The 22,691-nt window shown below is 43.5% G+C and overlaps 4 protein-coding genes and 1 non-coding gene across 5 annotated transcripts; 2 read left to right on the top strand and 3 right to left on the bottom strand.

Annotated features, from left to right (window-relative positions):
• Positions 1–5,352: 5,352 nt before the first annotated feature.
• LOC127780071 (vesicle transport protein GOT1-like) lies at positions 5,353–8,081 on the bottom strand. The gene is made up of 7 exons (XM_052307026.1): positions 7,744–8,081; positions 7,539–7,613; positions 6,519–6,610; positions 6,345–6,425; positions 6,144–6,241; positions 5,925–6,006; positions 5,353–5,824 (listed from the first exon to the last, which is right to left on the bottom strand). The coding sequence occupies exons 2-7, from the start codon at positions 7,555–7,557 to the stop codon at positions 5,786–5,788; spliced, it is 411 nt and encodes a 136-aa protein (XP_052162986.1). The 5' UTR covers positions 7,558–7,613; positions 7,744–8,081; the 3' UTR covers positions 5,353–5,785.
• Positions 8,082–10,386: 2,305 nt separating this feature from the next.
• On the bottom strand, positions 10,387–11,271 carry LOC127778643 (MFP1 attachment factor 1-like). Its single transcript, XM_052305263.1, has one exon. The coding sequence runs from the start codon at positions 11,180–11,182 to the stop codon at positions 10,676–10,678; it is 507 nt and encodes a 168-aa protein (XP_052161223.1). The 5' UTR covers positions 11,183–11,271; the 3' UTR covers positions 10,387–10,675.
• Positions 11,272–13,728: 2,457 nt separating this feature from the next.
• Positions 13,729–15,246, top strand: LOC127779839 (uncharacterized). Its single transcript, XM_052306750.1, has 4 exons — positions 13,729–13,908; positions 13,976–14,081; positions 14,188–14,295; positions 14,850–15,246. Exons 1-4 carry the CDS (start codon positions 13,814–13,816, stop codon positions 14,949–14,951), a joined length of 411 nt encoding a protein of 136 aa, XP_052162710.1. The 5' UTR covers positions 13,729–13,813; the 3' UTR covers positions 14,952–15,246.
• A 1,747-nt stretch (positions 15,247–16,993) lies between these two features.
• On the top strand, positions 16,994–17,190 carry LOC127780961 (U2 spliceosomal RNA). The gene has a single exon (XR_008018855.1). It is a non-coding gene; the product is annotated as a U2 spliceosomal RNA (small nuclear RNA).
• A 2,909-nt stretch (positions 17,191–20,099) lies between these two features.
• On the bottom strand, positions 20,100–21,022 carry LOC127780092 (zinc finger protein 7-like). The gene has a single exon (XM_052307042.1). It carries the CDS (start codon positions 20,803–20,805, stop codon positions 20,239–20,241), a length of 567 nt encoding a protein of 188 aa, XP_052163002.1. The 5' UTR covers positions 20,806–21,022; the 3' UTR covers positions 20,100–20,238.
• Positions 21,023–22,691: the final 1,669 nt, after the last annotated feature.

The following is a 22,691-nucleotide window of genomic DNA, read 5'->3' as shown; positions in this document are numbered from 1 at the left end:
AATAGGGTCAAATATCCTCTGATCTTCCTTGGACATCTCAAGTTGGCTAGGCATTCCATCGAACATGTTGCGGGCGTTGGTGTCATGAGCACCACCCTTGCCCAAATCTAGCAACCACTTGCAATACTCCCCCCATCGACTCCATGCTAGAAATCCCAGGAATCGACGGCTCTGATACCAGATTGTTAGCAACCCAAATCCCTAATTCGAATCACAACAATATTTACTCAACTCTCAAGTGTTTGATGGTGGAATTGAAGAAGAAGCTAAGGAGACAAGTGCTAGAAGTTTCTATGATAGAGGAGAAGAGGAAGGGTAGAGAGATCGACGAGGTTCAACCGAACCAAGCCGCCGCCGCCGTTCATCTAGCCACCGAGGCCAGCCGCCGCCATTGCAAGTTTCTTCAATGTCCTCCTCATCCTTTGCAGGTGTATATATATTGATGTTGGCCAATCATCCTTGCCATTAACTAGGAATGCTTGCTTGGGCTGCTTGGGCTGGGCTTGAAGAGTGGCTAAACTAGCTCATATGCACTTAGCTACGCAGGCCTATTGCAAGATCCTAACATGGAAGCGTATCCTATGCACACAGGCCTTTGTGTGTACAAATCGTATACACCAACTAAAAATTATCATAAAAATTTCTAGAAAAAATCATACATGTACTTCTAATAGTATTACATCTACGTGCAAAGTCACATCTTCAAATTCATTCTACATAAAGAGTAACAAAAAAAATAAAATTCTGACAAAATGACAACCTTAAAACTGTCAGATTTTTTGTTTTTTTCGTTACGGCTAAAATATAATGAATTTGAAGTTAATATTTTAACCCTAGGTGTAATACCATTGAAACTATATGTATTAATTTTTCTAGATTTTTTTTATAATATTTGTTAGTTGGTGTGTACGTGTGTATATGTGAGACCTTGTATGCATATGATATATTGCCTCCTAAAACAGGGGTAGACGATCGAGGTCACGGTTGACCACCTCCACAATATTTGCGCCACGGCTGTGGCCCAAAGCCAGAGGAGGTAGCGGAGACGGACGGGCGCCGGGCGGATCGAAGCCCTCTGGCGGTATTGCGTCCGTCGATGTCGTCCATGTGGCCGGTGGCCGTGATGAAGAGAGGAGCAGCCAAGCAGGACGACACTGCGGCGGCGCGTTCACGGACAAATGACACGTCTTCACGACCTCAAATCCGGCGTCCGAGATGTACGTACTCCCTCCATACTCGTAAAAGAAGTCGTTTAGAACAATATTTAAGTTAAACCTTGAGCATATAAATCATGAATAACTCTAAAGTTGCTGAGTTTAAAAATATAAAAATTATATGAATAGATTTGTCTTGAAAAATACTTTCATAAAAGTATACATATATCACTTTTCAATGAATATTTTTATAGAAACAAGAAGTCAAAGTTGTATTTTGGAGACCATGTTGATATCCTAAACGACTTTTTTTTTGAGTATGGAGGGAGTACGTGTACACAGCACAAGTAAGGCAGTCATGCTCTTTTCTTGAAACTTGACGGCATACAATACAGCCGTACTCTATATACTGCTTCTATGTACGTACTCCCTCCGTCCCACGATATAAGGGATTTTGAGTTTTTATTTGCAACGTTTGACCACTCGTCTTATTCAAATTTTTTTTACAAATATAAAAAACAAAAAGTTGTGCCTAAAGTACTGTGGATAATAAAGTAAATCACAAATAAAATAAATAATAATTTCAAAAAAAATTAAATAAGACGAGTAGTCAAACGTTACAAGCAAAAACTCAAAATCCCTTATATTATGGGACGGAGGGAGTACTACGGAGTATATGAATATGGTTCTTTTAAGTCAAACTCAAAAGTTTTTTTCCATCTCTTTACTGCCTCTAGATTAATCTGTTAATCTAGCGCAGTCATCCAACCAATCTCTAGTTATAGTGTGAAATCATTGTCATGATTAATATTATGTAATGAATAATTAGCTTTGCAAAATGATTTATTCGATGAATTGGTTTTGAAAAGATGTATGAATATTGGTGTGAGTGCATTTGACTAATGTGGGTCATGTTGTAATATCTGTGCCCATGAATGGTTGTTTCGGTTGTTTTGTCTGATTGTGTGCAGATGACTTGAGGTCAACCTTGGACTACGCTCAGGGAGGAGTAGAGGTTTAGTGCGGTCGGGATACCATGTAAGAAGGTCAGGATTCTTAAAGGTCAATTTCAGTTAACGATGGGGATTGGGACTAAACTCAGGGAGGAGTTGAGGTCCACACGGTCAAGGATGCCAGGTCACGAAGTTGGATACGAGATGGCATACGGTGGATGGATACCGTGTTGGAGAGATCTTCGCAACGGGATTCACGAGGTGTGCGTGCAAGTATCGGTGTTCGCAAAGGAAATTGGTTGAGAAATTGGTGAGGAGTATGTGGTGCTACAGTACTCGAGTACTGTAGCGATGGTACTGTATCATGCAGTATAGGCATGTATGCGCAGTGTGTATGCATATATGTGTGGTATTCATGCATGTCTCTTGATACATGCATGTGTGTTGGCTCGGTGGATGTGGCGAGCCGAGTCGGCTCAGGAGCATGTCGTCAGGAGGATGGCCTATATGTGCAGCGGCAGCAGTAGACGAGATGAAGCAGGCTCGGGTGGACTGATGTCGTGACAATGTCAGATTAGGAGGGAATCCGACTGGTTCTCTGCGGCAGGTGTGGCTGCAGGTTCTAGGAGATTTGGTAAATGAGGTTAGAGTCCTAGTGAAACTAGTAGTTGTACTCTTACTTTACGTAGGAGGTTATCGGTATAACTAAAGAGAGAGGCTATATCTTGAGAGTAAGTTAAGTTTGAGAGATTAGAGAAGGTTTCGTGAGAAACGTGTGGTGCTCTGGCTGCATCTTGTGAACAATATACTTGAGCAATAAATATCATATTCAATCATCACGGCATCGATGACCTATTCCAGTTTCATAAGTTTTACGTTTATATTTGGTTTTGGTATTAGCTTGTGATTATTCGTTTTGCTATAATTTTGTTCAAGTTAATCCGTCCAAAACCTTTCTAATACTTTATAGATCATATCTGGAAAGTTTCGTTGATTGATTCTCGTTAGATTTGAATTTGCTTAAGTTTTAGGTTTAGTTCAGATTTGCAGAAATTCTGAGACAGCTGACTTTCGAGGGTGTTTTCTCTTAAACCCTTTATTACTTTGCAAATCCCTCCGGTGGAGTTGTTGCTTGGTTTGTCTAGTTTATTCTGTCAAGTTTTAAACTCGATCCAATGGTTGGTTTAAGAGAAATCGAGTTTTTACATAAGCGTTGTCAGGCTGTTTTTAGGGCTAACGGTCAGACCGTCGAGTGACCCGCAGTCAGACCGACTCTAGTAGGTCGGATAGACCGGATTACGCGTGTTCCATTGGTTTTTGAGGTTGAGGTATGTTTTGATCTATTAAGATTCGATTATTTGACTTCCGCTAACGTAATCTACCATTTCCTTCTCTAGTAGGCTTAGTTATTTGTGTTCAATCCTGATCCTGCGTATACCAAATGAAACAACCACCCAATACCATGAGCACCAAGGCAGTGTGCCATGCCGTCGTCGACATCGAGCTCCAAGACGTAGCCCACGGCGGCACTGCTGCTACTACTACCTACTGTTGCGCGGTGTGTGTGGAGCCGTTAGAGTGGGTGGCGATCGGGCCATGCGGCCACCGCAGTGTTTGCGCGAGATGCATCGTCCAGGTCCGCTTCGTCAGCAAGGACAGGCGCTGTTACCTGTGCAGAGCCCCCTGTCCTCTCGTCGTCGTCGTCAAGGGAGACTGCATCAACGGCGCCGATATCCTCGCTGAGCTGCCATCATCACCGTCCATGATAACCAGACAGGGTAGAGTGGACAACTTCTGGTTCAACGTCGACACGGCGGCCTACTTCGCCGATGAGCAGCAATTCAAGGTGGCGAGGATTGCTTGCGTTAAAAAGTCCTTTTATAAGCCCAAGGTACATCCTTTAAATTGTTGTTGAGATAGTAATTAATGAAAGATTAGTCACTAATTAATCTTTGTTTAGCACTTCTGCTAACTACTAGTAATATGGAAAAGTTAATCACTTCGATTTGTGGTCTTGTTATACAAAATATACGATAAATAAATGAAATTTATGAACCTTTACAGTATAATAAACGCCATTACTGCACATCCTTTACAAAATAAATAAAATAAAATTTCCGAATCTTTAATTTACAAATTACAAATACACAAAGGTTATCTAATTTATGCGTGGCCAAACTTCATGACATTTTTTTTGTCTGTTTGTAGGAGTGGTGGTATTTCCTACTCGTCTATGTTCCTTTTATGTTTGCAGGAGAAGCCATAGGCGCGACGTGTGCAGGAAGAACGAGTCATATGTGGTTGAAAGTGATAATCTACCTCGTGTCAACAAGTGTTGCACTGTTGTTTGCTAGTTATTTTTGGTTCTTGACACGGTTTTCAAGTCAGGCTGTAAAATCATGAGTATACTAGTACATATACGTGCAATGCACCTTTTTCTCTATATATTATTAGGATGCAAAATAACCACCTTCAAAAATAAGTACATTCCTGTAAAATCATAGGAGAAAGGTATATTCTTTTTTTTCCCCTCAATTCTGTATGCGTCATTCAAATTACCCAGCGACGCTGATGGTTTAGCTGACTTTGGTTTCGTCGTTTACCTTGTTCATTTTGTGGCATTTTACTCTTCTTTACCACAACTATAGTTGATATTGGTGTAATAATACGGAGCAAATTGGTATGGCCAAAGGAATCATTTTTTAGCACGGTATGGCCAAGGAATTGGTCGAGGAAGATTGGTTTAGCATTCAGAAGCCTGAACACGTAGGAACTTAGGTCTTTCTGAAACTGATACATTCTGCTTTCCACTGATGTCAGTATCCTATTATCCTATATACGTTGTGGTGCTGATGGATTAGTTGATTTTTAATTTCTTAGTTTACCTTGTTCATTTTGTGATATTTCACTCTATTGTTTCTCAATTATACTACTCCCTCCGTTTCAGATTATAAAACGTTTTAACTTTAGTCAAGGTCAAACTATTTCAAGTTTAATTGAGTTTATAGGCAAATATAGTAATATTTATAATACTAAATTAATTTCATCAAATCAATAATTGAATATATTTTTATAATATATTTGTCTTGGGTGTTATTATTTTTTTCTATAAACTTGGTCGAACTTAAAACAGTTTAACTTTAACCAAAGTTAAAACGTCTTAAAACCTAAAACGAAGGGAGTATTATAATTGTTCTGTGTGTCAGAAGATTCATGCAGAAAAGATCGAATTATTTGCGTAGGAAAATAGGAACTCCAAAGGATCCTAGAACGTCATACAGTAAAAACATGAATGTAAGTCAGAATGATTTTTTTACCAAACGTAGCACCGGAACTGAAAGCTTTTGCTACTCAGTAATATTCCCGTAGGACTGACCTACAAATCAATTACTAGCAATCAACCAATCATGCAGCGAACATAGCTGTACGATGACTACCCTCTCTACCCATTAACAAGCAAGAAAGTCTTTCTAGTTTCTACGAACAACTGGGCAACTGACGAGCGTAGTAACTAACGAGGTCTTGAGGCAGAGTACTGGTAGCAGAGACACAAGATTCACATACCAGCAGCATCAACAAATCACAAACTAACCAAAAAACCGCATGTATGGCTCTAAGTTTCTTTACAGGTGACCCGGCATCCCTTGGAGTGATCCAGCTCCAGCAGCAAAGCGACGATCACACCGGGACTCGTCTTCCCCTGAACCTAGTGATCAGCTGCAAATTTGTAAACAGGAACAACCATAAGAACAGAGACTATGAATCTACGACGACAGCAGGGAGTTTAAGCACATCCGGTGGTGACTTATAGCCGTACCGAAGTCACAAGAGGGTGGTGGAATATCCAACCGAAGGTGGGGCTCTTTTGCAGGTAAACAGCAGCAGTTGGCCAGAAGCCTCTGTGATGAAAATTCAGAAGCACACACAGTCAGATTCAGATACAGCGTCCAGGTGTTCCATTTCACAATGCACAATGACCTAGACACAGGTGATTATGATCATGTTTCAGAGTGGAAACACCATAGAGTTTACTGACCTGAAGAGCTTGACGAAGCCGTATGCCTCTGCCAGCATGCCAAAGAACGGCCAACCAATAAGGACCAGGAAGAAGCCAATTCCAAAAGCAATCGAGCCCTGCACAATGAGGTAGATTTTTCAGATCATAATGGGCCTACAATGGAACTGGAACTGAAATAGCACAGTCTTCATGAGGAATGGAGTTTGCAATGGTACAGACCTTGTGATTCTTAGGCTTGGTAAAGAACTGCACGGTTGACTTCGGTCCAATGGTCAGTGAAACACCAGACACAAACAGGATCTGCAACATGACATACGCACACCAATTAGTGATCAGGATGAGGTTACAGTGAAGCATCATCAGGATTCAGCTATTCTGGAAAGTGAATCTTACGTTTCCTATTGCAAGGAACCCCTTGTCAAACAGCATGATGATCCCAAGAAACGAGAACAGAACTCCGAACCCAGATAAGCCCAGCCCAATCTCTGTCAAAACAAAAGTGATAAAATGGATGAGATGCATACACATTGTACAATACGTCAATACCTCACAGTTGCAAGAACGTGTAAATTGAAGAACGTGTGTTGTATTATTTAGCTACTATTAGATGGACCTCCTGTTCAAAAACATGATGCGTTGCGAATTTGAGATAAAACATATTGAAATAATGAACTGACAATATGCTATCTCAGCTATGGACGAACATGACCGAAATTTCATCTAGTTCTGAAAACATTAAACATCGACACCTGAAACTTTCCCAACCTGAATGGATTTCAAGTTGCTAACCGGAACTTATTTGCTCAGAAATTTAACTTCGATGTGCAGAGAGGCAGTGCCAATTATTTGCCATATACAATAGTAGCACAACAAATTGCTTTTACTTAAAAAACAGTAATGGAAAGTTCTCCACAGTCCACAGTAACCCAGGGACATTATGTTTGTAAACAAAACTTAACGCGAAACACCGAAAATTTGGCGAGGTTTGTCTCACCAAACAAAACACCGGTTACCGGTGATTTGAACCCAGGAGCCACAGATTCGATCGGACATAGTTTTTTTGCAGCATTTTAAACTGTCAAACACGACCAATCATGCTGCAAAAATGACAGCATTTCGCAAGGCTATCGACAGGGGAACAGATTAGCACATGATCGAGCACGCAAAGCTACAAGGAGACACGCGGCATGCATCTTTCACCAAACAACTCGTAGAACACAGCGCGAAAACGTGAAAGCAAATACTACTACTAGTTCCCATCTCCCACCAAACGGTTCATAAATCGCACGGGAAAAAAAACGGAAAGCGACGCAAACGCGGGCCAAATCCTACACCAAACCGCTCACAAATCGCGCGAAAAAATCAAAGGAAGAGGAGGAGGAGGAGGAGGGTGGTGGTTGTCGAGTCGCGTACTCATCTCGAAGGAAGCCATCCCGCTGAGTTCAACTTCAACCCCGCGCCCTCTCCTGCAAGCGCGCCCGTCACCGTCTGCAAGAGCAAAACAAAGGCAAAAAAAAAAAAAGTTAATCGAACTACTCGCGCGGAATGCCGCTGCAGCGAAATCGCGATCGAGCAGGACGACGGTTTCCCGAGCGATCAGAGCGCACGCATGACGCACCTCTCCCTCCCGCGGATGGATCGCCGCGCGCTCGAGCGAGGACGCGGAGCAACTGGCGAGAGAGGAAGGCGAGGCGAGGGCGAGGAAGAGATTTTGATTTTCGAATGGGGGCGCCGTTTGCCTCGAACTCGCTCGCGGCTCGCCGACCAGGGTCTTATTGCTGCGGGTGGTGGTGACGTGGCCGGGTCGGCGCGGGCGAGGAGGTCGGAAGCTTCGATCGGGCGCGCCGGGTTCCGACTTCCGACCCGAGCCGGGCGGCGGCGGCGGCGTTGGCGACGGTTGCGTTGGTGTGGGCGTCGCGCTACTGGAAATCTGGAATCTTCCAGGGATGCCGAGTGACTTGCTCGTGAAGTTTAGGACCAGGATTAGAGATTTCTTAGGCCCCGAGGCATTTTGCGATTGATCGATGAGGGCACCTGGCCAATGGCTTCCGTCCACGTGGACCACTTTTTTTTTTTTGCTTGTTTGGAGGACGACGCCTTTTCCCACGTGTGCTTAGCTCCGGCAATGCAATTTGGGAGATGACTCATCGTTTATGTTTATACTATCGTTTAAAATTTGAATTTTGAACTTTAAATTTGAAGCTGATTTTGATATTTTTTTTCATCGAGGTTTATTTTTCAGTTTTTATTTTTAGATCGCTGAGAACATGTATATAATAGTTTTATTTACAAATTACTTTTCGTTTATAAATATATCGTTTCGCTTATTCCACGAATAAACAAAACGATGGCTCCGCTGAAATCTAAAGTAACACCTGAACTGTCACGTCTAATGATTAGTAACAGCGACAGAAGACTCGGCCAATTTGGTTTTCGTTCACGGTCACCGGGAGATACTCCGTCCCCCCAAAATACTCCCTCGAAAAATAGAGCTACATATTCGTATCCTATTGATATAGCAGAAAAAATACAATATAATAACTCGAGAAAAAACAGTCACGCCAAGCGTCAACAACACGAACACCCACTACTAGAAATAAATAGGTCGCAACATCCAAACGCACTATTCTCCATCCACGTGAAGTACTAAGTACTCCCTTTGTCCCTATATAAGTTGCTATCTTTTGAAACGGAGGGGTACTCCCTTCGTCCCCATATAAGTTGCTATCTTTTGAAACAGAGAGTAGATGGTAGTTATGTGCCCAATTCAGGCTTATTTCAGTTAATCCCTTCTGAGGTGTGAAACTATCATTCTCTTCCCTTGAATCCCATTATGAAAGGATTAGCCGAACAAGCCCTTTGAGAGTTACCACGGAGGTAATCACCGCAGTAAGTGGAATGGCTAATGCAAATATGCAATTGTCTTGTTTTATCGTGAGCTCACACTTGTGGAAAAACATGGCAGAAATGACCGGAATGCCATTCAACACAACATAGCAACTGAAGATTTCAAGTGTTATATCTTGCTCAGCACAGCTGAGAACTTTTAGAGGCCTTCAGGCATCCAGATCAGCACCATTAAATGAGCAATGAGAGATTGGTGACTGAAGGCCAGATGTGACCAAAAATGTGTTTTTCAGAGTAATATATATGCACTGCATAAATCTAAAAATAGCCAAACCAAAAGAACGCACACAGCTATTTGAGCTACCAAACATGTGAAGTGAGAACAACTTCGACATGACTGCTGGCATTTTTCCTTTTCCTTTTCCTTTTTTTCTTTCTTCTTTTCAAATACCATGTTCTTCATGAATATGACACAGCACCAGGTAGGCAGGTAGTACAATGAAAGAATGGACCTTCAAGTAAACATAAGCAGTACATGCAAATAAGATGTAGCCATCATCAGTATTTACAGGTGCTGATACTACATACTAGTCCCATTGCAGCAAACAATTCTTTAAGCAATGCAACTGCTTGAAAGTCTATCAGAATATCATGAAAATGCCCTACACTCCTACAGACAGGGAAAATACATAATATCAAGTAATTTAACTCAGATCATCCAAAGTAAATACAAGCAGAATAGATACCATTGTGCTTTATGGACTCTAGCTGAAATTCATAACAGATAGTCAGGCCCACAGAATTGGTTCCTTTTCCAATCTAGTAATGCAATCTAGGTCCATGTGGTGAATTCATTTTGCTGGTGGTACGTTCCACATTTCAGACAGCACAAAAATGGATGAAAAGAATAGCAGAGGGGAAAAAAAAAGAGATGGCAAACTGTAGTTTTCATCCAGGACAAGCCATAAGCCCAAAACTGCCTTATAATTTCAAATCCTCATTATGTAATCTAACTTTGCAAATGAGAGTAATAATCCCCTGGAGAGAGAAATGTACTATGCCTTCATGTCCTTGCAGTTTGATATTCTTCATTCAAATGCCACCTGCTGCATAGCTTAACATCCAATGCTCGTTGAATCAACTTCGATAAACACCTCTTCCAATTTATGAAGGACCACGTAACTTGTTATAAGATTTCATAGGTCTGGTTAGATCATTAAGATTGAACTAGGTAGTTCCCTTTCTTCTGCTACCAGTCTACAACTACAGATCTAGATACCACACCAATCATAGCAGTAAGAAGTAAGAACTGGCAGAGTTCAAGTACCCAGGTTTAAATTAAATGCACAATAATACTGCATACTCCTGGAACTCTGGAACCACTAGTATAACATTTCAACTGCATTTAGCTAAATAATCAGAACATATGAGCTCATGCAAACATGCACAAACAGATTCAAGAATAGCCTTATACATATCACATATGCGAGGGCAAACATGCACCTATGATATAGCTTAAACATTTGTAACAAGGTACCAGGTTCAAGTAACAAACATCAATTCATCATCTCAAGCGCACATTCCTAATACTTATAGAGGTACTAGTGATCATAAGCGGAGGAAATCACGAATAATCTCCAAGGAAATGCCAAAATAGCAGCAGTTCTTTGGTGGATCTAAGCGCAGGGCCAAACCAAACAACCTTACTCCTCCACTGGAGCAGGAGCAGCAGCAGCAGCAGCCTCCGACTCGGACGCGGCCCCCTCCGCGGGCGCCGCCGCTGCCGGAGACGGAGCGGCGCGGGACTTGGCGAGCTCGAGGAGGCGGCGGCTGACCTCCTTGGAGTACGCCTGCAGCACCTCGATCCCGTCCTCGACGGAGGCCGGGGCGGCGGCGGCGGACGACGACTCGGTGACGGCGGCGTAGGCCTCGGCCTCGACCGCGGCGGCGGCGCGCTCGGCCTCGGCCTCCGGGACGGCCCCGTAGCGCTGGGAGAGGATGCTGGGCGCGGCCAGCGTCTGCACGAGGCGGCGCACCACGGCGTCCCGCGTGCGCTGCGACGGGGGCCAGATGCTGAGCGACGGGAGCAGCGCCTCCGCGGCCTTGGCGGCTGGTGCCGCGGGAGCTGCGGCGGCGGCGGAGCCTTCCTCCGCGGCCGACGCGTGCTGGCTCCCCTCGGCGGCGGCGGCGCTGGGGGCGTCCTCCGCCATGGCTGCGGGTAAGTGGGAGATGGAGAGGGGAGAGATCTGTGGCGTGGAGAGGGGAGAGACCGAGAGAGAGAAAAGAGGCTGTGCCGGTCGGAGACTTGGAGGGTGGGGTTCGATTTGGTTCGCTTCGCTTCTAGAAGATCTCCGGAAGGTGAACGCGCATTTCGAGATGGGCTTACGTTGGGCCATGGATGGGATGGGCCTGGCCCAATATGCAGACCTTACAGGAAGAAAGGAAGCCCAGTATCATGCCAGGCTGGACTTGGGCTGACACTACCTTCAACTGTGCTACTACTCCCTCCGTCTCATCTTAAGTCTAGTTACAAGTTTCCGTGTTCAATCTTTAATCGTCCGTCTTATTTAAATTTTTTTAAAAAAAAGTTACACATAAAATACTACTCATGTTTTATCATCTAATAACAATAAAAATACTAATCTAAAAAATCTCAAATAAGATCAAATGTTGGATATGGAAATTCACAACTGCGCTTAAAATCGGATGGAGGGAGTACGCTTTTCTTCTCTCTCTCGTTTTCCAATAGCATTGGTTTTTTCTTTGATCACGTATACTTTTGTGTTGTTTCCGTTGGAGGCAGCCCAAAAGAATTATCGGTCTATCAAGTGGAGTGTAGTTCAAAGGAGACCCAAACTTTGCAATACCGTAGCTCCCTGATCTGCCGTTTTACTGTTGTTCGGTTTCATTAGGAAGGACACTTAGTTAACCTTCCTTTCGATAAGGATGGCTCTTTGCTTTCAGTTCTTATCATTCGGCGATGTAACGGGATTTAATCCCATCAACTTTGTCCTTGCTTTATAAAAGTTTATGTGTTTCAAAAAAGAAAAAGAAGATAATGCAGCATTGGCAAGCTGAAAACCCCAGTGATCCTCAATGCATTATCTCCACTGATAATGCAACAGTGACATACCGTCACTCTAATCACGTACTACTACTACAAGCATAATACTCCGTAAGATTCAGCAAACAAAACTTGTGACAGGACCAGGCATTCATGTGTTCCTGTCTCCTCTCCGCTCTCCAGCAGCAGTGGACACAATCCAACACGCACAAGTGCACAAAACAACTCCCAGCGTTAGCTGCCCGATGCAAATGGAAAGCTGAGCCCTCGGTGCAGCAAGCAGAGGCACTGCCCGTGCTGGTTGTTTGGTTCGGTAAAAGTTGAGAAAAAAGAAGCTGCAGGCAATGGCAGGGCAAAATGGCCATGGCAGTGCAGCAGCATGCAGGGCATAGGCTTTGGAGCTCAAGGCCTTTCTCTTGTGGAAAGCCGTGTCCCCTGTTTCCCGGGCCAATTCACCTGCTCCCAATTACTACTAATCATCTGTCGCTAACCTCCAATTCTGCACTAACTAACCCCCTTCTAAAAGTAATGACACGCCAAAAAGGTTGCGTCATTTGGGACTCAGATGCCTCAATTTCTGAAGATTAATGTATATGATTAGTTTGTTACTAGCCAATTTCTGAAGCTTAGCGTGTATATGTTCTTTGTGTTTTTCAGAATGTGACAGAAAGAAGAAGCAGATGAAATGATGAATCTTCTGCTACTGTGTTTCTTTCTTTCTCTGCTTCTGATTTTTTTCAAAGATGGCACTGCTACTGCTAGGAGTAGCATGCAGTTTGTCTTTTCGAGTCATGCGGTGCAAAGTTGACAAAATGGCAAATGATTGTGCATTAGCTCCTACACCTCATCACTAGGGCAGAAAAGGGCTTTTCACCTTTGAATTTTTTTGACTGTTGCTCTAATCACCATTACTAATCTTCAATGTGCCAATGTGAGCACCACTTTGCCAAGTTGTTAAGCTTAAACATCCCAGTAATAAAACTCTCTCTCTGCTGCTGCTCTCTAATCAGTAACCAGTAGTACACTGGTAGTAGTACTTCAGTTCTGATAGATAGACTGATACTGCTACTCTGCATTAGAAGATTCAGACAAGTGCAGCTTCTCTGATAGATACAGTAAACTCTGTCCCTCCATGCAGGAGATGGCCAGCCAAAGGCTACTGCTCCTCCTCGCCGTCCTGCTCCTGACATTGCTCGCCGCGACGGCGGCGGTCGTCGGGGGACACGGCGGTGACGACGTCGCCGGCGCCGAAGAAGCGAAGCCGCCGGACGACGACGGGGCGGCGGCGAAGCTCGACGTGCGGGCGAGGAGGTGGCCGCGGTTCCCGGCGACGGACGGGCAGCTGGTCCGTGGCAGCGCGCGGCGAGTGCCCAACTCGTCGGACCCTCTCCACAACCGCTGATGTGATTACGGCATTCTCTGCCGATTGCCACTCTGTTCTTAGCGTTTCTTGCGTTAGATTCTCCATGTTTTTTGTCATAACATCGGTTATGATGTAGATCATGGCACTATGTTTGTTCAGAGAATTGAAATGCGTATAGAAGTACATGATTTTGATTTTTTTTTTATCTAGCTTCGATTGTCACCTCGAGTGTTTGTAATCAGAAATTAATCAAGATTTTTGCGTGTTTTGTCCACTTTTGCATTCGATTTTCTTTGATGAACTGAACTGCCCTGACATGGTGGAGCCCACATGTAAGTCTCCATCCTTCCTCTATCACTGCGTCAAAACGTCGAACACCTTGCGCGCGCCACCGCCACCGCAACCGCCGCCGCAATGTCCGTCACCGCCGGGGTCGCCCTCGCCGTGGCCGACGCGGTGTGGGCGGAGATCAGGTCCGCGGGCCAAGCCTCCGACGAGCACCTATCCATGTGAGTAAAACCAAGCGCCCGCCGCCTCGCTCCCTCCTCTTCCTTGACCTCGGTTGCTTCGAAACAGCCTCGAGGCCTTGTTCGGCAAGAACATGGTGCGCGCCTGCAAGATCCTCGACGAGGGCGGCGTCCGCCGCGTCACCGGCGCGCCCAGCGGCCGCTCGCTCTTCCTGGTCAGCTCCCCCATCGCTCGATTCCTCCTGTTCTTCTTCGTGTCACAGCCAAAAGTGAGTGAGTGAGGATTTGCCTGACCTAGGGTTTTGCGTCTCGGCGATTCAGGTGATGGGGGAGTCGAGGAGGAAGGAGGAGTACATCTGCTTCCCGGAGCACCTCTGCACCTGCTACTCCTTCTTCTACGACATCGTCGGCCGCGGCGAGCAGCTCTGCGTAAGTGTGGCATTCTGACCTGCTGCTGTTACTGCATCTGAATCCGTACATCTTTCAATCAGGCACACTGAATTTCATGGACACAAGAAACGGATAACCTATAAACACAAAAGAAACATGGCACCATTGCAATTGCAATTATCAGCTATTACTGAAGTACTGAGTACTGAAATGCTTTTTTTTTACTGTTTTATTTTGACTGGTTACTGAAATGCTTGTTGATCTCTTTTGCATAGTAATTGCTTTAATTTTGTTTCTTCATGGCGCTATTACAATTGCAACTATCAGCCCGCGGCTACTGAATATTGAGATGCTTGTTGATCTCTTTTTCATGGACTAGCTGCTTATGTTTCTTCATATGGTGCTATCGCAGTTGCAATTATCAGCTCGTGACTACTGAGTACTGGAATGCTTGTTGATCTCTCTTTTCATGGAGTAATTGCTTTTGTTTCTTCATCGCGCTATTGCAATTGCAATTATCGGCTCGTGACTACTGAGTACTGAGATGTTCGTTGATCTCTTTTTCATGGACTAATTGCTTTTTTTTTCTTCAGTGCAAGCACCAGTTAGCAGCCCGACTTGCGGAGGCCATCAGTAAGCACCAGGACATTGAGGTAACCGATGAGGAGTTGGCCCACATGCTTGCTAAACTCTGAAAGTTTCAGAATTCCGGTACTTCAGCAATGCACATGAAGTTTGGGACGAATTGATTTTTAAGAAGGATTCTAACACTAGTACCGTTGCGCAAAATGACTGATCTCAGTGCAAAGAACTGAATGATGCTTGCTATATAATATCAGCTAGATGAGTTATCCTCGAATATTAGGCGTTCTCATGTAGCTGACAGGTATAATGTGAGGCGTCATGGTTTTATCATTTTGTTGTTATGCTTGTTGTTGTATTGAATGTTAATTAGCTTCAAGAATGAGGGGAAATGTGTGATATTCTTCATTCTTGTGAAGAGATTTATAAATTTGTTCCTTTGTTACTGAGTTACCCTGTTGCCCTCCTTTTTAGTTACTTCTTATCTTATTTTAGACAAATTGTTCCTTCTCTCTAGTATTGCTTTAGTAACAGGGGAAATATGAAAAGTTATTACACAATGCCGCGTGATTATGAACTTTTAGTTTTTTCTAACAATATTACACGTATTGAGAATTCTGACTGTATGGATCTTCATGAATAGATATCATAATAACAACATACGTAGTACAAAGATATGAATGCTAAATCAGGAGATCCTAATTGTCCAAGTCTTAGGCCACAGGTTTCACAGTACTTAAGCAAGTACGTTGTACTAGTTAGTTTCAGAATTGAACATTTCATGCAAACAACATTTACGACTAGCTTAAGAATAAATACTGATGATAATAAATACTAGTACAAAGTATAAATAACATTTTGATGGCCGTCTATGATTTTATAAATCCTGGATACAATAGCGCTGCAATCCGCAGCTCTTTTATATTTGCTACTAATTGATTAGCTTCGATACAATTTAAAAACCATATAATATCCAAGCATCTAAACTAGATAGCTTTAAAGAGTATGTGACATATTTTGGTCTGTTTATTCTTATGCCTTTCTTTTTTAAAAAAGAAAAAGGAAAAAAAAAAGGATGCTTGTTCTTCAGCTTTCAGCAGAGGATTTTAATGCTATGCACTTGATTCTCAGCAATGAAAGAATATGGATTCTTCATCTTTCCGTGTACACTTTCATCAGTATGTCGCTGAATAACAATTTCGTTCTTTCACATTCCTTTTCATGGGTACATTTATATGCTAGGAAGAAAGAAAAAAAGAAAGAAAGGCAGGAGCTCCGCCAGTGCCACTAGAATCCATGTCATTACTAGTCACAGCAGTACTATGGTATACACAAGAGTGGAGGTATCAGCCATTGTATGATCAATATAACCGGTGTTGTGATAGGCTCCTAATATCAACTCTGATAGTGCAGAGCATTCTGTCAATTTTCTTGTGAAAGATGATAATTTATTGACCGGAATGCATGATGTGCATATACAGTTTGGCTTACCTGAAGAACAACAGTAGTGACCTTTCATGATACTCTGTCCTGTTCATCTGCAGTTTTACTTTGCTCCTCCTGATCAGGCATAACAACCAAAAAACCAAGTACTGGTATCCATGATTGCTGCTTCTGCTAGGCTAAAAGTAACAACTGAAAACAAGCCACGGGATTCGATATTAGCATCGCCAATTTTTGTGAATATGAACATGTATTGTTTCCTAATATATTCTTCTTGGCACTCCAAAAAAGATCAAAATAAATTGCTGGTGTTTAATCCGGCCAATTGCATGGAGACATTCTGAAGTAAAATCACATCGAAAAACTGAATTTGCAACCAACAAAATGGACAGCAGTGGCGATGAACAAAACCCAAACCTAACCCAACCATGGCCGATAGTGCGTTAGACGGCTGGGCTCCCGTTCCTCGCATGGGCCATATAATGGGCTTTCGTGATGGATGATGGGCCAAACAAGCCTAAATAGGACAGGCAGCAGCGTGCAGCAAGTAGCGAAGCAGCGCTAGTTTTAGTACCACCTCGCCAATTCGATCCGCAGCCAGGCGGGAGGAACGCTATAAAATAGGGCGAGGTTGCACCGTTGTAACCCATATCTTTCTCAGCCTTTTGGCTATTTGGCTATTGGCTAAGGGTGTGTAGTTCGCCAAAAGAAAATATTAGACGTGGGAACTAAACAAGATTAACTGTTCTCATCAGTTTAATTAATATCTGATGTGTGGGCTATGTGTTCACTTCGATATTAAATTTATTATTTGTGGGGGAGGGCTCATTACAGTGGCAAGCCCTTGCCACTGGGGCCCTCGCGCGTCGCCCAGGCGTTGCACTGCTGCCCGGGCCTGGCGCACCCAACCAAAATAAGTTGAAATTTATTTAATTTAACTAGCAAATAAGAAATATGCCCGTGCTGCTTTACAACGGGATTTCGTTGCACTCTATTAGGGCATGTTAGACCATGTCTTTAGTTGGGACGATAAAGGCTCTAATCATTAACTCAAAAAAATATTCTCTCCATATTTTTATCCTCATGCAACCATATTTTTTCATAGTGACTAAGAGTCGTTGACGCTAAGAGACACAACCATTATACATGCCCTTATTATATGTTTTCATCTTTTTAGTGCTACAAAAGGTAAAAGGTATCTGTATTGGAAAAGAAACACGCACCTTGTAGTATCGAAATAAAATCTGCAATGGAATATGTTCGAATTTTAGAAATAATTTAATATTTAAGGAAATAATAATTATTTTGACATGAAACAATCTACCTTGTAGTATCGAAATAAAATCTGTAGTGGAATATGTTCGAATTTTAGAAATAATTTAATATTTAAGGAAATAATAATTATTTTGACATGAAACAATCTACTGAATCTATTGAGTGATTAAATAATTTATTATAATTTCCTAGCAATTTTAAATGGCTTAAAATAGTTCCAAACAAATTTTTATAAATTTTTAAAAAATTAAATCAGTTGCTTTGAAAAATAAACTGATTAGAGCCTTAGTAAGTTTCCGGGACAACTTGAGGGACCAAAACTGAACTTATCTGTGTGAAGCATTCACATAGCCCAATTGTGTGGCGGCCCGGGAACGGCAGCCCGATGCGGGAGAATTCGCAGCCGTCCGATCTGATCGACGGTCACGATTGATCCGTACATATGTATAAAAAGCCGTCAACCCTAACCTTAACCCTAAATCATTTCCCCTCCCCCCCTCTCTCTTTATCTCTCTCACGACTGCATCGGCGGCGCGCGCGGCGCCTTTTCCCTTCCGCCGCTCCCCTCTCCCTCCCCACCAGCTGCGCCATTCCCCTTCCGCTGCTCCCCCTCTCCCTCCCCATTGCCGCCGCTGCTCCCCCTCTCCCTCCCCATTGCCGCCGCCGCTCCCCTTCCTCCTCCCCCAACCGGCACCGCCGCTCCCCTTCCCCTCCCCCCACCGGCGGCGACGTTCCACCTCCCTCTCTTCCTCCCGTCTCTTCTCCCTTCGGCGGCGGTGGAAACGGCCAAGGGCCGCGGTGGTGGCGGCGGCAGCCGCGGGCGGATCCGGCGGCGGTAGCTCGCTCCACCCCCTCTCGTCTTACTCCCGCGACGGATCCGGCAGCGTCGACATGGAGGCGGTGGGCTGGACGGCATGGAGGCGGCCGGCCGGACACTTCTCCCCCTCTCTCTCTCTCTGCGGTGGCTGCGGAAGGGCCGACGACGGTGGTGGCGGGTCGGACTCGGACAGCGTGGAGGTGGCCGGCCGGACCTCGCCTCCGCCAGATCCGGCGGCACTGTGGCCAGGACGGCGTGCAGGCGACGGGCCAGGCGTCGCCTCCTCTAGATCTGGTGGCATGGAGGCGGCTGCGGCCCGGCGGGGCGTGAGGGGCGGCGTGGAGGCGGGCGGTGGTGGCGTTGGCGGCCGTCGATTTTTTTTCTTTTTTTTTGTAATTTTTTTCATCGTTATTGCTAACCTAATCGGATTGTGTATGGACAAAAAATCAGATGAAATTAGATGTGACGACCGGAAAAATACGAATTTTTAGTTATAGATAACAGCATTTTGAACACTTGCTTGTTCAAAATTTTAATTTCTGTTTAGTTGATTCGCCCTGGGCCTTTGTCTCCGTATTCGAAACTTTCGAACTTCTGCAGTTACATGGGCTTTGGGCCGAGTAGGTCGGCCCATGTTTACGACCGGTCACCATTTATTTCAAGCTCGCTCTCTCTTTGCTGCAGCTATCGCACAAGCTTCTAGCTTCGGTAGCTGTTCAGATAAATGATAAACAAACGCCTTCTTAAAAAAAATTGATAAATACCATAATATTCTACTCCCTCCATTTTATAATCTGTTTGACTATTTTTACAAACTTCTTCAACTTCGACCAAATTCATAGAAAAATAAACTAACATTTTTTTTTTTACAAAACAAACATATTATCAAAATATATTCAATTTTAGTATAATAAAACTAATTTAGTGTTGTAAATGTTGCTAACTTTTTATAAACTTAATCAAATTAAAAAACTTTGACTAAGAAAAAAAATAAACGACTTATAGTATGAAACGGAAGAGTAGTATTCTATATTTTTTTTTGTCTTAAAACAATGATAAACGCCTTGATATTTTAGTATTCTATCCTCTTTTGTGTGCTACTGTTACAGTGCTCTCATCTTCCATTGTTGTTCTTGCTCTTCCATTTTGAAACATTGAGACCTGAATGCCTGATAAAATATTTGATAATTTTTCGTGGGAGCTCATGTCTCACTTATTCCTTGTCCCTCTGTGACTCGATCAGCTTGTTCTTATGCTTTCACCAACGGATTCTAATGCTATGCGCAGTATGCACTTTGCCTCACAGCAGTAGAAGAATAGATTCTTGAATGAACCAATCAAAGAATGCGTCATTTTTATTAGAATCCTCTGTCAGAGTGTCACTAGAATCCATGTCTTCACAATTCACAACTAGCAGTGGTGCTATATGACATGCACAATAATAGAGCTACCAGCCATTGTATGGTCAATTCAACCGGTGTCCTGCAATCTACAGGAGCAAGTGTCTTGCGTGTAATTTCGCTGTGAAACAGCTTTTATCGATGAGTTGAACTTCATATTCTAAATCATTCAAAACGGTAGCCTATGCCCTATGGATAATCGTAATATGAATTCCTTCATGATAGATTGATATCCAAGTTGGCATTCGTTTGTCGTTCCAACTATATATTAACATTGTTGTTATGGTTCTCAATCATTATATTAAAGACTAACTATAGTTCAAACATTTTCCTCTTCAACATGCATGAGTTTGTTCGCTTCTGAAATTACCTCACCATAGAAAACATATGACAAAAAAACTGAAGATCATATTTGCCAAAATGCATACTTAAATATATATAATGAACTATCTGTACACTACAAACTTATAACCGCAGGCTCAAGTCAAGATCTTCCTCCGTGCGCTTCTTCTGCTCCTGAGAGCTTGCTTTGAAGCTCCCAGGCCAGACTGACCCTCTACCATGTTCAACCGCAAAAGGCACCCAGCTGCTACTCATCTGGCCTCCATGGAATTTCGCCACGACAACACCATCAGCAGAAGAATCGCCACGGTTCACCTTCAGGATCGTGGCGTGAGGGTTAACCCTCATGTGGTGAAGAAACGACGACGGTGCAGTCGGGGAGAGCCCAACCATGAGATGCTGCTGCTGGAAGCCAAGCGACTTCCTCGCCGCGCACCTCTCCCTCTTGTGGGCGTTCTGGTGCCCACCCAGCGCCTGCGAGCTGAAGAACTTCCTCATGCAGTAGTTGCAGGAGAAGGTTCTATGCGGCGCCGCCACGGCCGGCTTCGGATTCGACTCGGGAAGCTTACCTGCTTCTGCTGTCAGTGCATCGACGACACCCAGCTTTAGCCATGGAATCGAGGTGGTGTGATCATCCTCGGCAGCTCGGTTTGCTGCCTTGTGTTGCACCACTTCAGGTGATCTCTCCATTCCTGTCTCTCTTTGTGTGTGTGTATTAGGAGTAGAAGAAAGAGTGGATTGCTCTCAAGGTTTGTGCTATTGTGGTAGCTTCTTCTTTGCTATAAAAAGAAGCTGGGGGTGTGTGCAAGTGGCAATAATTCAAGGGGAAAGAGCAAGTGATCAGCAGTTTGAAGTGGACCAGGATATTCTAGTTTGCACACATATCTATACTTTTTTTTGTTTTGAGAAACCTATACTTCTTTCTTTTTTTTTTTTTTTGCCTAGCTAGCTATCAATTTTCCTATAGTGGTGGCCAGCATGCTCCCCTCTTAACAAAGATTTTCTTATTTATACCTGTTCTACCCTTTTTTTTTTCTAGTTCTTGATATTTGATAAGAGTAAATATTTCATAAGGTGTGCCTCTCATGTATACTGTCCGGTTACAATAAAGTTCAGTTTCTTGTCCAGCTCATCCCTGCATCCTCATCAAGTCTGAACCTGCTTTGGATAACAGTTCTGTACCTCTCTATCCAGTACTACAGTTCAGTATCCTCATACAGTTCCATGGTTTGTCATTTTCCTGTTCTTTTGCACCAATCATATGGGAAGCTACTGTTTGTGTGTCTGTAGTGTCCTTGTCAATAGAAGTACAAGAATATATGTATAGAAAGAAGGACATCCTTTAACTGAACAAAAAAAAAGTCACATAAAGAAACCTTGACTTCAATTCTGTTATGCGTTGCAAGTGAAGTTGTCTTCCTCTTTTGCTTTTAATTGGCAAAACAGCATGCTTACTGAAGAGTTCTATGGCCTATGGGCGCATTTTTCTAAAAAAATCACATCTGATTTCTGAACTTATCTGAAGCATTGTCTCTTTTTGTCTCTTCAGGCTCAAGCGTAGACGCCTCACGTTTTCTAATTAAAACGAGTACTACTAAAGATAAGCCTACATCATCAGTGGCTTTCAGATGACTTCAGGTGAGTGCAGCTGCCACTAGTCCTCCTCCTGTAACCTGTTAGCCATAATGCCATTAGCATTGGACCAAATTGCTGAGCCCAAAACAGAAAGGTTAATTACTGCTCAGAAATTAAACCGATTAAAGTGGATGATGCACTCACAGCCACAATGATTGTGCTTATTTTTATGCAGTGATTTGGAGGCCTCTTTTGGTTGTCTGTACGTGAAGCTCACTTCAGAGTGAGACAACTGGAAACTATGTGTTCCCCTCGCGAGCCCTACAACGAAGTCGACCGCATCAGAGAGGGGGAAAAATAATGGAAATTCTGATGCTGATTGTGCCTTAGTGGATTGGTGACTCGTATACTCTGGCAGCCTGATCCGGAAATGGAGCCACAGCATTGAAGCGACAACCCGTCAACTTTTTTCGTTTCATCGACTCTGAATTTCTTAAACGTCCGTTCGTCTAAAAGTCTCTAACCCCAGGTAGGCAAGGCAGGTGATCACGGCTATCAAATCGGCGTTGTTATACGTAGCTTTCGTCTCTGTTCGCTCGTTTTTTTTGCCTCTACTGCAGTTCAGCAGTGGCCTTGGTCTCATCATCTTTGTGCAAGTTGGCATGTATCGGACCAGGAATTTTCAGTTCAGCAGTGTTCCCACAGAATACGTCTTGGTGCGTTCTTCCTCCAAGGAACTAATTCTTATCACGTCGTAGGCTTTTGCCATTTCGGCATATCGTCAGCTGTCTCGACCAATCAATCGATCTGACCCATTTGTGCTGCAAATTCCTGCTGTGGACTCTATATGACTCATTGAGTCCATATTGAATACGATCATATTGTTTCCTTCGTCATATTGGATCAGTATTAGTTATTACAGAGATGATGCATGGTCGATGACTTCATCTCAAACGGAAAATGGACAATAACTGATAAAAGATGATGGCTGATGACTGTAT

This window comes from Oryza glaberrima, chromosome 7 (genome assembly GCF_000147395.1).
Source record: "Oryza glaberrima chromosome 7, OglaRS2, whole genome shotgun sequence".
NCBI classification, from domain to species: Eukaryota; Viridiplantae; Streptophyta; class Magnoliopsida; order Poales; family Poaceae; genus Oryza; species Oryza glaberrima.
This window is presented reverse-complemented; position numbering and strand designations above follow the sequence as displayed.